Below are 16726 nucleotides of genomic sequence, written 5' to 3'. Positions count from 1 at the left end.
CATTGAAATAACTAAATCTTTTAGGAAAACCAAGCAACTTTGTTGCTTTTTCACCACCACATAAAGGCAATCCTATATCAAAAGCAGGTATTGCACGGTGGATAGTTAAATGCATCCAAATATGCTACATTAAAGCTAAACGCACTTTAACAATTCCCCCTAGCGCACACTCTACACACAAATTAGGGGCTTCCATGGCATTCTTAGGTAACATACCCGGAGGTGATATTTGCAAGGCTGTAACATGGTCGACACCACACACATTCACAAAACACTATTGTGTAGATGTGTTAGCAAGACAACAAGCTAGTGTGGGCCAGGCTGTTTTAAGAACACTATTTCAGACCACTGCAACAAATACAGGTTAGCCACCGATGGGAGTAACTGCCGTATAGTCTATGCTAAAGCATATGATCTACAGCTCTTATGCCTCGAACGGAAAATGCTACTTACCCAGTATGCATCCGTTCTTGGCATATAGAGCTGTAGAGCCATATGCGCCCACCCGCCTCCCAGGGTACCTTTATCTGTTGCAGTATTATCTTACTTAGATACACTATGCATGGACATCTCTTTCTACTCTTACTAACTCCCTCATCACCCTTACGGCAAAACAATCTGGGGATGGAATCGATGCCCATGCGCACTATCACTGAAAGGAGTCACCTACCTTGTGACTTCAAAGACTTCTTCGAACAAAACAAAGTGCAAACATCCGGACCCAGCACCAGATGGCGATCTATGCAAAAGCATGACTCTACAGCTCTGTATGCCTAGAACAGATGCATACTGGGTAAGTAGCATTTTCCTTACACTCAGTCTTTCCTGTGCAATAGCTTTCAAGGATTCACACATCCTGTGGCAAGAAGCCACAGGAGATTTTCTTGGTTTTGAAATGTGAATCTTTTCTAGTCTCATTTTGTGCATTATTCCGCGATCTAGTGATTGCCTCCGCAATACTTTTTAGTCTCTTGCTGGGCATCTGTTACCATTTGGTGCAATGTCTGTCTCCTTATGACGTCTGATGTGCGCCCCTCCTGTCCCTATGCATTGTCGCCATCTTCAGATTCTTTTCTACTGATGGGCCTGAAATTTATAGTCTGCAAAATGTGGCTGAAGTCACAGCTCATCCCAGGATACGTATGTTAACTTTAGAAAGAAGTGACCGCATTAATGGGAGTTGAACACCCTAAGAAACAACTCTGGTGATGAAGAGGTTAATGGGAAGAGAACAGCATAAAGATGTGAACACTGATTTATATCGAGATAATGGGACGAACTTGTGTTCATTTCTCAAGTCCATCAAATAAAGCACTTGCACCAAACAAGGTGGCATTATAAATCCAAGGGCGACCTGCTGGAAGATGCAAACACTTGTGCAAATTCAGATTCACACGAGACACTTGTGAAGTCTACTTTCGAGACCTCTTGATAACCTGTTGAGTCAGATGAGGGGGTCCTTTGTACTTGCCAGTTGAGTTTGTAGGCTTTTTACAAATTTTGTTTACAATGTACATTGAGTGCAATTCACGCAGGAAAGTGGCAAGTTGGAAGCCTCCTGGTTAGGCAATTTATTTGAAACTTGGAAAAAAGAATCTACCATTGTGAAGCTGTTGTAGCTGCTTGCGGTGAAGTGCTGCGTCCTTGATCAAGATGCGTCCGTTGAGGAGTATTTGTCTCATGCGAGTAAAGACGGCATCTCAAGCACGCTTCCCAAATGCTATTTATTTTTCCTTAGTAGCGGATAGCGCATCAGAAGATTAGAAATGTATTTCAGAATGGCATGGTTTAGCTTACTACAGTCTAGAAAGACATGGCTCTGTTAGAATTCTGGCGTTGGGGGGCAGGGACAAAGGATTTAGGATCTGTGCCAATAGGGTTGCCCCGCTGACAGTATGACCCTTAGTTTGCGGTGGTCGCCATTTTGTGATCTGCCCGCTGTTCTTCATCCTTGTGTGCATTCCTGGTGGTACTGCTGCACTGCACCCATACAAAGAGCCTGGCTGTGTTGAAAATACTAACATACGAGCAGTGCAGTAGATTGTCAGTATGGTGGGGCGAACCATTGCCTTTACTTGCCTTTTCCCTCCTTGTGTATGGATTTGCTGTGTGTCTGCACAAGCACCTGCCTATATCTTAGACTGAAGGTTGGTGGTGGATCCCACAATCCTGCCTACTTTGCAATGAACTCCTCTCTGTCTTCCAGATCACTGCTGGCCTCGACCCTGTTGGGCGGATCCAGATGCGGACACGGCGCACTCTGCGAGGACATCTTGCGAAGATCTATGCCATGCATTGGGGCACGGACTCCAGGTACAGCGGCAGTGCTTCTAGATGCTAGCTTGCACTTAACTTGTCTTCATGTGGCTGGAGAGGGCAGGGAGCTCCTGGGGAAAGGCGTGCTATTTCGAGGGTTGCGAGCTGCCCTCACGCATTGTATGTCCAATTATTTGTGTCACTGCACCCATTGATAAACTGGAATATCTGCGTCATTCTTGCCCATGTGTTTCTTTTTATCAATCTCCAGTGTTATTTTTAAGTCTATAAAGTCAGACTTGGTTTTTAAGTCTGGCGTTGGCTATTAGCTGATGTCAGTTTGAGTGACCACTTGTTACCCTTCCACAAGTAGCAGATCTGCAAACAGACCAGTAACCTTCAGTACTACGGATTACTAAGGCAATGAGTGCTTTTTGAAATCAAACACGTTTTTGCTTTAAACCATTTTTTCTTAGATTGACTAGTCCCAGCAGATCTCGAAACCATTTTGATAAAATCATGACCTAACAAAACTAGCATTGATTGACCAAGCCAAAAGGCTGGCAGCCAGCACCAGATCCCTTGGCTTTGCCAGTTGTTATGAATGCCTCACCAGAATTCTAAAGTATACATAAAGGTGCCGGCTGGAATGCTAGAGTTCGTCTCTGCCACTGGTAATTACATGGGGTCACGCATCCCAGTCCAGCACTGTTTTGCTCACCATGCCACCTCAGTATTGACTGCCATATGCAAATCACTCTTGACCCTGCTCCAATGAGAACAGTCCAGCCAGAACGGCTAGGCCAGATCTTTCCTGAACCGGAACAGGAGCATCCCATGCCTAGTTTGGCCCTACTTTGAGCTCGTCAGCCGGATATGGGTTGGTTCCAGTGACAGTGAACATGGGGTCCATATACATATGGCTGGGTATAAACTGAGGTTGGTGGTATGCAGAATAAGAATGGACTCTGATGCGGCCCGATTGATAACCAAGGGCTGCGATTAATTCAAGCCTTCCATCCATCACTTTTGTGTACTTTACCAGACTTCCAAGCTGGCTAAAACATGGGCGGCCCAGCAACTCCAATCACTTTGGAGGATGCTGGTTTGTAGAGAATTATCCTTTAAGCCTCAATGGTAGACTACTGAAGGGAACACTGTTGCAGCTCATTTGGCTTTCTGTGGCTTTTCCTTTTCACAATATTGGTCTGTAATGAGGGCCGGAAGCACGCTGCATGTAGGCAGAGCTCTATAATGTACTCTTCATTCTTAAAGGGCATGGTAGATGTGTAGATGTCCAGCATGTCCATTTGATGACTGCCACACCACCAGTAACGCAGTTTAGCCTCCAGCTTCACTATTGGCTGGCAACATTAGTTTGTTTGACCAAGGCCTCCTGGAAGTCTGTCCTTTTGGTTTTTCCTTAACTTTTCCTGCTGCAAGCAGCTATACACTTGTTCACCCTTTCTGCGAGCATACTAATCATGAATCGCTGGCTGAGTCGTGGAACGTTGCTTTAGATCCAGTGTGACTGGGTGCATGCAGCTGTCTGCCTTTGACTCATTGTTGTAATGTGATGGCTGACATTGTGCTTTTTCTTCCCTGGTTTTCACACAGGTTGTTGGTCAGTGCTTCGCAGGATGGCAAGCTGATCATATGGGACAGTTATACTACAAATAAGGTAGGAGCCTGTCCCGCTCTGGTAGTGATGGAGATGGTGCAGTTGGCCGGCTTGTTGAGTTTGACTTCCTAACTCTTATCCATGCCTCACTCTAGGTTCACGCCATTCCGCTCCGGTCATCATGGGTCATGACTTGTGCCTATGCCCCATCTGGCAACTATGTAGCCTGTGGAGGTTTAGACAACATATGCTCCATCTACAGCCTGAAGACCCGGGAGGGGAATGTGAGGGTGAGCCGGGAGCTGCCAGGCCACACAGGTAAATTATGAAGGATTTCTGGGATGCGGTAGGCTTGAAATCCAAAGCCACTTCAAATATTCACTGTCTCCTGCTCAACAGAGGCTCCTACTCACCCATGCACACTTCCCCCCTCTTTTGCCAAAACCCCTTCACCGTGCTCCTTCCTTGCTACCGCTGTGGTCATTCCTACAAAACACCACTCCCGTGTTCCCTATACACCTCCCAGTGCAATAATACAGGGCATGGAGAGACAGTGACAGAGTGGGGGGGAGGGGGGAGGTAAAAAATGATCCCTACTAAGACCTTTCGTTGTCCGAAGTTCTGCTGCCGCCCTGGCCATTGCTGTAGGGAATGAACATGTGAGCACTTTGAGCGGACACGGACATCGTTGTTTTCTGGTCGCTATACTGTATCTATCCTGGACCTGCAGAGTAGCAGTCTGCCTCTCTTGGGTGTAGGGTTAGACCTTGCACCTCCATGGCCAGACATTCTTAGGGATGAACCTTGTGAACCATAGGATGCTAGTTTGATGTTGGTTCCTTGCTAAGTGAGGTTGCTTTTAAATTGCCACTGTCCTTGGAATAGGAATCTGACTATACAATTCCACTCGATTGAGCCAAAACCTGATTGGTCACATTCTGTGCCTTTGTTCATCTGGTTTCTTCCCAGTCCAAGGGACCAGGTATTTGCACCCTCAGGCAATCAAATTCCGGTTGACAACAGATTGTATTTTTGGCTTAGTTCAAAGTTTGTGCTGGAACTGTTGATAGAAAACTAGTGAAATGTCTAAATTGCAGGAATGGGTATTAACCCTGCTTGTTTGCTTACAGACCACAGCCGGTGCATCCTTGCATGACCTAGTTCAGCCTTTACTTTATCAAGTTAAGACAGCCATCCAATTCTGGCTCATGTATGACCTGCAGTACCTCTATCCAGCCAGGCTGTATGTGATTGCCGAGGCAGTGGAGCTGCAATGTAGAAGCGGGCACTTGTTTGGGATGCAATGGGAGCATTGTGTGCTTGCAACTTTCCTGTTCGTTTTCACTCCCTCTTGAACTTGGATGAGATCCCGCTCCAGTCTTTGAGCTCCCCTAGTGGGGTCCGCAACCCCCAGAGCTCCAGAGGCCGTCCCAGCAGTAGCATGTCACTTTCGCCATCACACTTGTTGCCACTCTGGTCAGAGCCACACCTAGCATAGTTTCGCACAGGCATTATGACCTGGCTGATGCCTCACACAACCACCTTTTGACTGAACAGCCAGGCATTCAGATTAGCATGCATAACCCTGCACGTAAAATTATGATGATGCTTGTTCGATTCAGGGAGTTCATGAAACCACTGTTATGAGAAGGGCTGGAGCTCTAAAAACGAGTTTCATGAATGAGATACTAAAGATTCCTGTGTAGCTCAATGCAGAGGGCTTTCAGTTTGGGGCCCACGCATAGGAGATGGCACTACCTGCCTGCTGGTGGACTACAGTGCCGAAAAGAGAAGATGGTGAGAGCTTCAAACTACCAGATGGAGGAATGGTGCACAGCATGTGAACCCAGAAAAGACTTGCGCCACAAAACTGAATTCACTTCCAATGCATGCAATCCTGATCTGCAGAAGAATGGGAGCGAGGAAGCTCATTGGAGTAAAGTTAGGCAAATCTATCCCCAGTGCACGATTGTCAGTGCCATCAAAAATGGCATTGGGTATATGGCTGCTCTGAAGACTCCAGTCTATTGCTGTGGAAACAGGTGGTTTTACACATACACAAGTAAAGAGTACATGAAAGTAGTTGATTTTAAATAAATGTAACTAAGCAAGCAGAGACTACCTTCAAATGTACATGTTTTATGAGGGAACCCGCTGTTAAGACTGCTTTTAAATCAAGTGCAGATTAGGGTAGTGTCTTTGTCCCTGAGACCTGCCACACCAGTGCTCCCTTCAGTTCTGCCCTTCAGAGGGGCACATTTCATGCAACCCCAACACTGCACATTCCCACCAGTATACGATGAAGCGAGGCCATTGAGGAATGTCCTTCCTCGGAGGTATTTATCCTGAAGAACTGCTGAGGAGTCGGGCTTCCAAGCGTGATTTCCCACCGTGCTGTCCTGCACATGCACTCGCACACTAGTGAGTGTGTGCCTCTGTAGCAGGACATAGAGGCCTGTGTGACCTGTGTCTCACCAGGGAGACCTATGGCAACAGAGGCCTGCAGACGCTTCCACTGGCTTTGCTCTCTAGTTGGTGATCTCTTCTGCCTGCTGGGGAATGTAAGGGATGTGAGTGTAGTACTTGGATGTTTCTTTCCTCTAGCAGTTGTGCTACTCTAAAGCCTGCATTCCTCCTGTGCTTGCCACAGCATCTCCATCTCTGGGCTGATGAGCACACCCTACCTGGATCAGACGGAGGGTACTATAGCGTTTTATAAAGTGCTCAGCTGCCCATAACGGGTTTCTAGGTGCTAAGCAAAGGAAAGGCACCCTATGCTGTTAGCTTGAAACATCCATGGCAAGTGAGGTGCAGCTTCTCAAGGACTCTGGTAAGGCCTTCCTTAACTTCGTGCCCAAGTACGTTAATGAACGGCCTCCCATAAGAGCCGATCGAATTCTGGGAACGATGCACAGGGCTTGATTGCGAGATTGCAACGTGTGCAGACACCACCAAGGTCTGGGTATAACACGTACCAGTGCCAGATCTAGCCTTGTGCATGTAGCACAAGGATTTGAATTGTATTCTCTTTTTCACAGCGCGCCGATGACTCTCAAAGAGGAGGTGCGAAAGAGACATGTTTTTGCAGCGTGAATCTTTCTGGATTCACTATGCTGTGCATTATTCCGCGATCTTGTGGTTGGGTCCGGATTCGTAGTCTTTTCTTTGTTTTTCTTTTTTTTTTTTTTTTTGTAGCCCAGGTGGGCGTCGACGTACACCATTTGGTGCACCTCCCGTGACGTCGTCGTGCTTCCTGCGGAAGTCCCACCTTTGGGGCGCCATCTTCAGATTCTTTTTTCCGCCGTTGGGTCTGGATCGTCATCGGGAAGCTCCAGAATTACACTCGAAGGAAGAAGGAAGAAAAGCGAGTTTCGTCGATAGAAACACTAGAAGATATCAGGAAAGGAAAAGATTTCATCAGGAGCGCGAAGAAAGGAGGACCAGCGCCCTTTTTCTTCGACGGCCTTGGAGAATGCACGCTCAGAGACCCTGAGCGCAATGGACAAGACGCCATTCAAGTTCTGCCCAAACTGCCACCACAAGTTCGCGCAGAAAGACCAGCATCCGGTCTGCAACCTCTGCCTACCGGTCGATCACCAGAGTATCGACTGCAACGCCTGCTCAGCCTTCGCGCCGAAGACACTCAGGGTGAGAGAGCGGCAGAGAAGGGCCAACGCCAGCATGGATGGCAAGGGGAAGCCCCCGACGCTCTACGCTCTGGGCCTCTCCTCGGACGACGAGGACGACGACGCCGAGACAGCCGAAAACTTCACGGTCGTAGAGACCGACAAGAAAAAAGAAGACGAGGTAAGAGAATCGTCGAGCGCAAAACAGAAAGTACCTCGACAACACGAGGGTGACTCGAGAAAATCTGAGTCAAAGTCCACGAAGGGAGCCCCGGCGCCGAAAACTTCGACGTCCAAAGGGGGATCCACGGACAAGAGGCCGAGCGGATCCTTGGAGAAGGACTCCCTGGTGCCGAAAGACGCCGAAAGGCAAGGGTCGTCGAAAGCATCCCATGAAACGGGCCGATCGACGCAGAAAGAACGTTCGACGTCGACGCAAGTTTCATCAAAGACCCGCGGTCGACGCCGAAAGCATCTCCGAGATGGAGAAAAAGAAGAGGCGGCTCGAGGCCGAAATGGAGAACATCCTTCAAAGAAAGAAGGAGTTCGACGCCAGAATGAAGGAATTCAAGATTCCAACGGTTTCATCAGCGGACGTCGGTGAGGTCGAAGACGAGTTCGACGCCGAAGGGCTGACAAGAGAACTCGAAGAGGAAGAAGAGCCCTATTATGAGGGAGAAGCCGAGGAAGAAGACCAACGGTCGTTCTACGAATCTGCGGCATCTACCAGCAACGACGTCGAATGGCACGATCTCGACACCGAAAACCCGGAGGAGCCCGTAGACACGTACCCTTCGAGGCCTTCGCCACCCGACGACATCGGGGTCTACAATATGGTGGTCAGGAGCGCAGCGACAGCGTCAAACTCGACGAGGAGAAACCGAAAGCCGATTTTCTCGTCGAGACACTGCTCCCCATCCAGACAAGGAGCCAGTTCCTCCCCATGCTACAAAGCGTGATGAATCAGGGGAGAGAAGCCTTCAAGGAACCTGCGACCTGCCGGTCGATCACGCCCAGGACAGAGAAGAAATATAAGCACTCCTCCCTGGACCCCCCTTACATCAAGGGTAGCGTGACCGCGGACTCCATCATAGCCTCCACGGCCAGGAGAAGGGCCAACGTACCAGCAACTTCGGGCCCACCCCCGGATAAGGAGAGCAGGAGGATTGACCTCACAGGAAGAAAGGTCGAGAGGAACGCCGCAATGCACTGGCGCATGGCGAATTCAAATGCACTCCTCAATAGACACCAATACCAGCACTGGGATGAGATGGGGGAGTTAGTAAAGCACCTCCCCGAAGAATACCGGCAGAGAGCCTCTCACCTGATAGATGAAGGCAAAAACATCGCCAACTCCTGTATAAAGACGGCGTTGGATGGGGCAGAGACTTCAGCAAGACTCATGGCCATAGGGGGTCACAGAGAGGAGGCATGCATGGCTAAGAATCTCGGGATTCAAACCGGAAGTGCAGAACAACATCCTTGGCACCCCCTTCAATGGAGAGACACTGTTCGGAGCAACAGTGGACGACAAGCTCACCCAGCTGAAAAAAGAAAACGAGACGGCGAGGTCCATGGGGGCCCTACAGCTGAGGGGAATGAGGCGAGGAAATCCCTCGAAGACCCTACGGTAGGGGAGGAAGCCAGCAGGGGACGTCGCACCAGGCGTTCCAACAAAGTCAGCAGGGTGAAGGTCACGGACAAGGTCAGCAGAAGCAAAACTGGCAATATCAACCTCGGGGCCAGTCCTTTCGCGGGAGAGGGAACGGACGTGGCCAAAGGAGGAGAGGGGGCGAACAGCCCTCGACGAAGTGACTCAGCACGCAAGAGGACGCCTACCCTCGTCAGGACCCCAAGGGTGAGGCGCAGAAAAGTGTCATCAGGGGGAAGAGAAAATTCGAGAGCCTACGAGCATACGACACCAGTAGGCGGAAGACTGAGGTTCTACCTTCAGGAGTGGCGGCGTATAACCACAGACAAGTGGATACGGAACGTTGTGCAGTACGGGTACTGCGTAGATTTGGAGAAAAGACCTCCAAACAGGAAACCAAGGGGAAGACTGAGATCGGCCCAAGAACTGGCAATACTCCGAGAAGAAACGCGGAAACTCCTGCAAAAGGGAGCCATAGAGACAGTGCCGTTCAGAGAACGCAACAAAGGGGTCTACTCAAACTACTTCGTGGTTCCGGAGGTAGACGGAGACATCAGACCCATACTAGACCTCCGTTACCTAAACAAGTTCATCAGAACGCAAAGGTTCAAAATGACTTCACTGCAGGAGGTTCTGCCACAGATAAGAGAAGGGGACTACATGGTCACCGTGGACCTCAAGGATGCCTATCTTCACATCCCAATAAACAGAAGGCACAAGGGCCTTCTAAGATTCAACATCGAACAAGAACACTACCAGTTCACGACCCTGGCCTTCGGATTAAAATCCGCACCAAGGGTCTTTACAAAATGCCTGTCGGCGGTAGCGGCGCACCTACGAAGGCAGGGAATACATGTCTACCCCTACTTGGACGACTGGCTGGTCAAGGCAAACTCACGCGGAAAGTGCGAGAGGCACGCAAAACGCGTAACAGACACCCTCACAAATCTGGGATTCTCGATCCACTGGGGAAAATCATCGATGGAACCGGAGCAGGTGAAGATTTTCCTGGGGGCAAAGATCAACTCCCGCAACAGTACAGTAGTGCCCAGCGAGAGGAGGACAGAGGCTCTACTGAAGGAGGCGAAGCTCTACCAGAAGGGGCGAGCTATGACAGTGAGGGCTGTGAGCAAGATGATGGGGATGATGGCGTCCTGTATCCAGCTGGTGCCGAATGTACGCCTGCACATGAGACCATTCCAGGAATGGCTACAACAACAATGGTCACAAGCAAACGGAAGTTGGGAGGATCTAGTGGTTGTTACGCACGCAGTGCAGGAGGAGATAACTTGGTGGAACAGAGACAACATAACAGCAGGGAGAAGCCTGACACCACCAATCCCAACCGTGACCATTACCACGGACGCATCGCAGAAGGGATGGGGAGCGCACATGGACAACCTCAGAGTGAGGGGTCTATGGGCCCCAGCAGATGCGGTCCGCCATATCAACTACCTCGAGTTGAAAACAATCCTGCTAGCCCTGAAGGCATTCCAGAGGCACCTGTTCAACAAGAGGGTGTTGGTCCAAACAGACAACACCACGGCGATGTTCTACATCAACAAACAAGGGGGGACACAGTCGTTCCCGCTCTCATCCCTAGCTCAGGAGATTTGGAGATGGGCCATACCTCTCAGGATAGATCTACTGGCAATTCACCTACCGGGGAAGGACAATGTGGAGGCAGACTGGCTAAGCAGGCAGACCTCAGCATCACACGAGTGGGAGCTCAATGGCCAGGAAACGGAGAAACTCTTCCGGAGATGGGGGACTCCCACAATAGACCTTTTTGCAACACGCCACAATGCAAAATGCCAAAGCTTCGCGTCCAGGCAACCAGATCAGCAATCCAAGGGAAATGCCCTATGGATAAGCTGGTCGAGGACATTTGCCTACGCCTTTCCACCGATACCCCTGTTGCACAGAGTGCTCGACAAGTGCAGAACCAGCAACATGACCCTGATCCTGGTGGCTCCGCAGTGGGCGAGGCAGACATGGTTCTCACAAATTCAGGAAATGGCACAAGGCGACCCATACAGGTTCGAGAGGAGGAAGGACCTGCTCTCAATGCAAAACGGAGAGGTCCTGCACCCAGAGCCAGAGACCCTCATCCTGGCGGCATGGCTCCTGAAGACCTAGAGTTCGCACACTTAAGATTGCCGCCGAGCACGATGCGAGTGCTACGGGAGGCGAGGAAACCAACTACACGAAAATGCTACAGCGCAAAATGGAAGAGGTTCACTGTGTGGTGCCGGAAAAAGGGCCTGCAAAACAGAATGACAAGAGACTCAACAGTACTGAGGTACCTCACACACCTTCTAAAGAGTAACCTCTGCTCGAGCTCACTAAGGGTACACCTAGCGGCCATCGTGACCTACACCAGAGGTGAAAAAGGTGGAAGTTTCTTCAGCTCGCAGGTGGTGAGGAGATTCATGGAAGGAGCCAAAAGGATGGCCCCCCCGAAAAGGTTGCCGCCGCCGGCATGGAATCTGAATGTGGTCCTGACGGAGCTCATGAAGGCACTGTTTGAACCCATTCACAAGGCCACACTGCAGATGTTGACTATGAAAACAGCCTTTCTGGTGGCCATAACCTCACTACGCAGGGTGAGCGAGCTTCAAGCACTAACGCTGCAGGAACCCTACATTCAGATCCACAAAGATAGAATAGTCCTGAGAACAGACCCACACTTCATGCCCAAGGTAGTGTCGGCGTTCCACATAAATCAGACTATCCAGATACCAAGTTTCTTCCAAAACCCGACTACAAACGCAGAAAAGGCACTGCACACCCTCGATGCCAGAAGAGCGGTGATGCACTACATTGAGAGAACCAAAGAACTCAGGAAGTCGAAACAGCTGTTTGTGTCCTTTGCTACTAGCTTCATGGGTAGACCAGTGACTAAGGGCACCATCGCAAGGTGGATTGCCCTCACTATTCAATTCTGTCACAAACAGGCTGGACAGGAGCTAGCTGAGGGGCCGCAGGCTCACTCCACAAGGAAGAAAGGGGCCACCGTGGCCTTCCTGGCGAACACGCCCATCCAGGACATATGCCTCGCGGCAACTTGGGCATCTGTGCACACGTTCACGAAACACTACTGCGTGGATATTCAGATGAACAAGGAAGCACAGGTTGGACAGAAGGTGCTTCAGCACATTTTCAACGACCAACGCTCATCTACCACCCAGCCGCCACAGAACTAGGAAAACCGCTACAAAATCGATGCACAGCATAGTGAATCCAGAAAGATTCACGCTGCAAAACGAATAGTTTCTTACCTGTCGGTGTAGTTTTGCAGCTTGAAGATCTTTCTGGATTCACTAGCGAACCCACCCACCTCCGCCAGGAAGATGAGGCTGGAGGAAGAGGGGGTAAAATGGAAAGGATCAAAGAAATACAAACATACAGATAAAGGGACAAGAAGGATTAATCAATCGCCTAGGGTTAAAAAAAAAAAAAAAAAAAAAAAGAAAGAGGAAAGGAAAAAAGAACCCGAAGATGGCGCCCCAAAGGTGGGACTTCCGCAGGAAGCACGACGACGTCACGGGAGGTGCACCAAATGGTGTACGTCGACGCCCACCTGGGCTACAAAAAAAAAAAAAAAGAAAAACAAAGAAAAGACTACGAATCCGGACCCAACCACAAGATCGCGGAATAATGCACAGCATAGTGAATCCAGAAAGATCTTCAAGCTGCAAAACTACACCGACAGGTAAGAAACTATTCGTTTCGAAGGCAATACAAAAGTCTGACTGCGGAGTTCTTTACTACCTGAAGGTGTCGAAAGGATGCCTTGTCTAATCAAAGATAGAGAACATTGCCATCATTGGTCCTTGATGGTGCCAGAGCGTGCATCATTGTCCTTTGGGTTGGCTGTGGGATCACACAAATGATTCTTTACCCACTTCACCCCTGCAAAGCAAGTGGAGGCCACCAGAACCACCTGAGGTCCATCGTCCAGCCATTCAGAAGCCCAGGTTCTTTACCCAGGGATTCCAGCCACTGCTGTGGACCCCAGATTTGAGGATTCTTACCCAAGACTATTCTGTCATTTTGCCATTGAGCCTGTGTGAAATGGTGTTAATCCAAGAAGAGAGCCGACTCAGACCCATATTTAGGGCTCTGGGATTGTGGCCTTGAGCAGATGACCGAGAAAAAAGTTGTCTCATCTGCATAAAAAAAATAGGCTTAAGCCACAGCTTTCCACCACATCCGCCAAAGGGCGTACACAAATATTGAACAGCATCGGTCTGAGCCTTGGGGAACTCCAGAAGTCCGATCACATGGCTCTGACCAAACACTGGCCGAGAGAACCTGGAATTCCAAGCTTTCATAAAAAAGGTCATCCAGGCTAAAGCTGATCCCGTGCCTTCAGTCTTTCCAACGTGATGGAACGGGGCAGTGTCAAAAGCAGTGCTAAGATCTAACCAGATCAGCGTGACTCTTAAACTCTCATCCTGGAGTCATCTCGAATGTTCAGTGACTCCTAGGAGTGCGGATTTGGTGCTGTGCTTCGTCTTACAACCAGATTGTGAAGGATGGAGCTATTTTTGACTTCCACAAAGATGGCAAGCAGCGAATTCACATGCCTCTCCAAGATTTTGGAGCAGATGGGCAACAGGGAAATCGGCCTGAAGTTAAACCAGTTGGTGGGATCACAGGTAGGCTCTTTTTTAAAGCGGTAGGCCCATAGCATGCTTCCACCTTTGTGGAACATGGCCTTCTTGTACTGAGGAATTGAGAAGATTTACCACCAGTTGTAGTAACTCGGGGTCCAGAAGGCAAAGCTTAGAACGGAGCAAGGGTGTTTAGCGGGGAACCTGATTTCACTGACTGTAAAATGGTCAAAAAATAGGGAAGTTCAAAAGGGTCAGGGACTTCATTTTAGGAGTCCTAGGCCACCTTTTCAGGATATTGTCACCTATTTGAACAGGCGGACGTTTGCTGGTGGTGGTGGCAGTCATTAGCCTGGCCTTTTGCCTTCTAGTCCTTTGCCGAATGCAGTTGTATGTCGGACCCCTTTCTGACAAAGAGGTGGGCCAATTCTTTGCATTGGGACTGAGACTGTGAGGGCACTGGAGACGAGAGTTCCTTGACCACGTTTGAGCGTTTTATTTGGGGCATTAGAGAATTTGTCCAAGTAAAAGATGCTCTGGCTGTTGTACGGAGCCCATGATATTGTATAGCTATTTCTGTATTTGATTTTAGCTCCTCGTCCTTTCTCCAGATCCTTACCAGGCCCCTGCATTGTTTTTTTCCAAGCAAAGTGCTTTGTTGAAGCACGGAGCCGGGGTTGGATTCTCACTGAGGAGCCAAGTGTGGCTGGTAGAACTGTCTCCAAAGAATCCATTACCCACCAGGGGCTGATCTCAATCGCGTAGCTGTTTTAAGTCTAGTTTAGTACTTTTGGGGGGGGGGGGGGGGGGGGAGAGTGGTATGGTGTATGTGAATAGTGAGTTGGCTATATGTTCCATGGACTCTGGGTTCCTTGTCGTAAATTTCTTGGTGATTTTTCAATTCATGAGACCACATGGTGCAAGGTTTCCAGGGGGCGTATTGAAATTTAGCCTTTAAGCTACTTGTCTTTGGCAATACAGGCGGGTAGTTAAATATTGTCTCAAATATGACAACCTCTTTCTTCTATTAAAACCTGGTGTCTTCTTTCTTCTAGGGTACCTGTCCTGCTGTCGTTTTCTGGACGATAATCAGATCATAACCAGCTCTGGTGACACAACCTGGTAAGCAGTTCTTCCTCTTGTTCATGTCTTTGATCGCACTTCAGTTGGTGTTAGTGAGGCATCACGGGCTCTGGTTCTAATTGTGCCCTGAAAACTAATAACTCTTTTTATTTAAAATCCTGACCTTTTAGCTAGAAAGTTACTGATGAAATGTTTAACACTTACTATAAGTAACTAACAGCACATAGTCTGTTCCATCAAAATTAGTAAATGGGTGCTGAGGAGATATTATCGTCTTGTTCTCAAGTCACATCCACACTTTGTTCTAAAATGGCAAATAGATTTCGCCGGGCGACTGCTTTATTAGTCTTGCCACCCTCCAAAATACTTGCATATCTGCCTGTATAGAGGGACTTTGGATCCACCATTATCTATTTATCTTCAGCTTTCCTTTACATTGTGTTTGTACACCACCACAGCACAGCATTAGCTCTCTTGCGCAATGAGTGGCAGGGCTTTGCCTGAGCATGTGCTCTTCTGCTTAAGAAGTGCACTTCAGTGCCAGAACTGGCGCCCCCCATAGCCTGTGTGTGTGTGTGTGTGTGTGTGTGTGTGTGTGTGTGTGAGAGAGAGGAGGGTTGGCTTTTTCCCCATTTATACTTTTAAGCCATTCTTCAGTGTTTAAACCATATCTTCAGGTTACAGTCATTCAAATGAATACACCAAAACTGGTTACAGGTACCAGCCTAATCCGTCCTCCGGCTATACTATATGGCCACAGGTCGCAACGAGACTAGGTGTAAGTAAACACCTTTTTGTATGGTCACCCCCAAGTTTTTGGACTGAAACTACTGTTTTTTCTACTTTTGAGAGGGCACTGAAGCCTGGTAACCATACCTCCAGTACCTGTGCCCCTACCCTTAAACTAGTAGGTCGAATTGGCTCTTACTCAGTTGCCTAAACTAACGTACCTGTAAGTCCCTTGTAAATGGTACCCAGGGTGTGTAAGTTAGTGCCCCCACCCCCCTGAATTGCATCACTGGTTGTGCCACCCTGGGTGTGATACGAGTAAAGTTTCCCAGCCCGCCATTTGTAGGCTGAATGTCAGTTTAAACTGCTAGCTGGACTTTGCAAATTAAAGTAATGCTAAATCCAGACTCCAACAGAGCTACACCCCTCTACTAACTCTGAAACTGTGCGACCAAAGTGGGTATCAAACAACCTGTTATATGCCCGACTTGGATTTTCGGGTTAAAATTAGTTTAACCAGTTGGTGTGCAAATTTAGTAAAGTTGACACTTGGTTGCCTTTAGGTCCTTGTGCCCGTTCAGTTACACATTGGTTCCTGTCACCAAGACCACGTTTTGCCCTCCTGTGGAGACTTGCTAACCACTCCCAGGAAATTATACAATAGGGACCTGCTCTGGAAGGAGGTGTCTCCTCCCTCATACAGGAAGGAAGCCACTCGGTGTTGGCCCAAAAGACGAGTTCCAAAGGAGAAGCTGCCATTGAAGGGCAAATGGGCTACACTTGCGAGAAGAGTTGCTCCATTGTTCTGCCAGACAGGTTGGCACTAGGGACAGGAGAGGAAACCAGTTGCCAAGCCAGTTTTCCAGGGGCATGTTGCCACACATGTGACTTGGGCTATGGAATTCCACATACCGGAAGAGGGATTCTGTCATATTGGAAGTTGGCAAAATGGTGCATCCTGGAATGCTCAGAAGCCACACACTGCAGGAAGTGGTCATCTACTGGGAGGGAACCTGGTAGCCCATTGGCTATCAACTGGATCCTGCCCCAAGGGAATTTTGTAAGCATAATTAGGGCACCCCTGGCTCCCTGAAATCTGGTCTCAACTGGACTGGAAGGAGGACCAAGGAAAAGGACTGCG

At 48.9% G+C, this 16726-nt stretch overlaps 2 protein-coding genes across 4 annotated transcripts in view; both read left to right on the top strand.

The window, feature by feature from the left end:
* The window catches only part of LOC146782977 (guanine nucleotide-binding protein G(I)/G(S)/G(T) subunit beta-2), a 314590-nt gene that overhangs the window by 215707 nt on the left and 82157 nt on the right, over nt 1–16726 (top strand). For all 3 annotated transcript variants that reach the window (XM_085638267.1, XM_085638266.1, XM_085638268.1), the window contains exons 4-7: nt 2207–2313; nt 3874–3937; nt 4033–4195; nt 14829–14895. In XM_085638267.1, the coding sequence (XP_085494393.1) occupies nt 2207–2313; nt 3874–3937; nt 4033–4195; nt 14829–14895 (401 nt within the window). The remainder of the gene's footprint in view (nt 1–2206; nt 2314–3873; nt 3938–4032; nt 4196–14828; nt 14896–16726) is intronic.
* On the top strand, nt 10673–12603 carry LOC146782978 (uncharacterized). The gene is made up of 2 exons (XM_085638265.1): nt 10673–12391; nt 12482–12603. The coding sequence occupies exon 1, from the start codon at nt 10774–10776 to the stop codon at nt 12358–12360; it is 1587 nt and encodes a 528-aa protein (XP_085494391.1). The 5' UTR covers nt 10673–10773; the 3' UTR covers nt 12361–12391; nt 12482–12603.

The sequence above is a fragment of the Triturus cristatus genome, chromosome 12 (assembly GCF_964204655.1).
Source record: "Triturus cristatus chromosome 12, aTriCri1.1, whole genome shotgun sequence".
NCBI classification, from domain to species: domain Eukaryota; kingdom Metazoa; phylum Chordata; class Amphibia; order Caudata; family Salamandridae; genus Triturus; species Triturus cristatus.
The sequence above is the reverse complement of the archived record's forward strand: the minus strand, read 5'-3'. Positions and strand labels throughout refer to the sequence as shown.

What these genes read in the sequence shown, in the direction of transcription:
- LOC146782978 (XM_085638265.1), top strand. Translation starts at nt 10,774, where the DNA reads ATGGGCCATACCTCTCAGGATAGATCTACTGGCAATTCACCTACCGGG.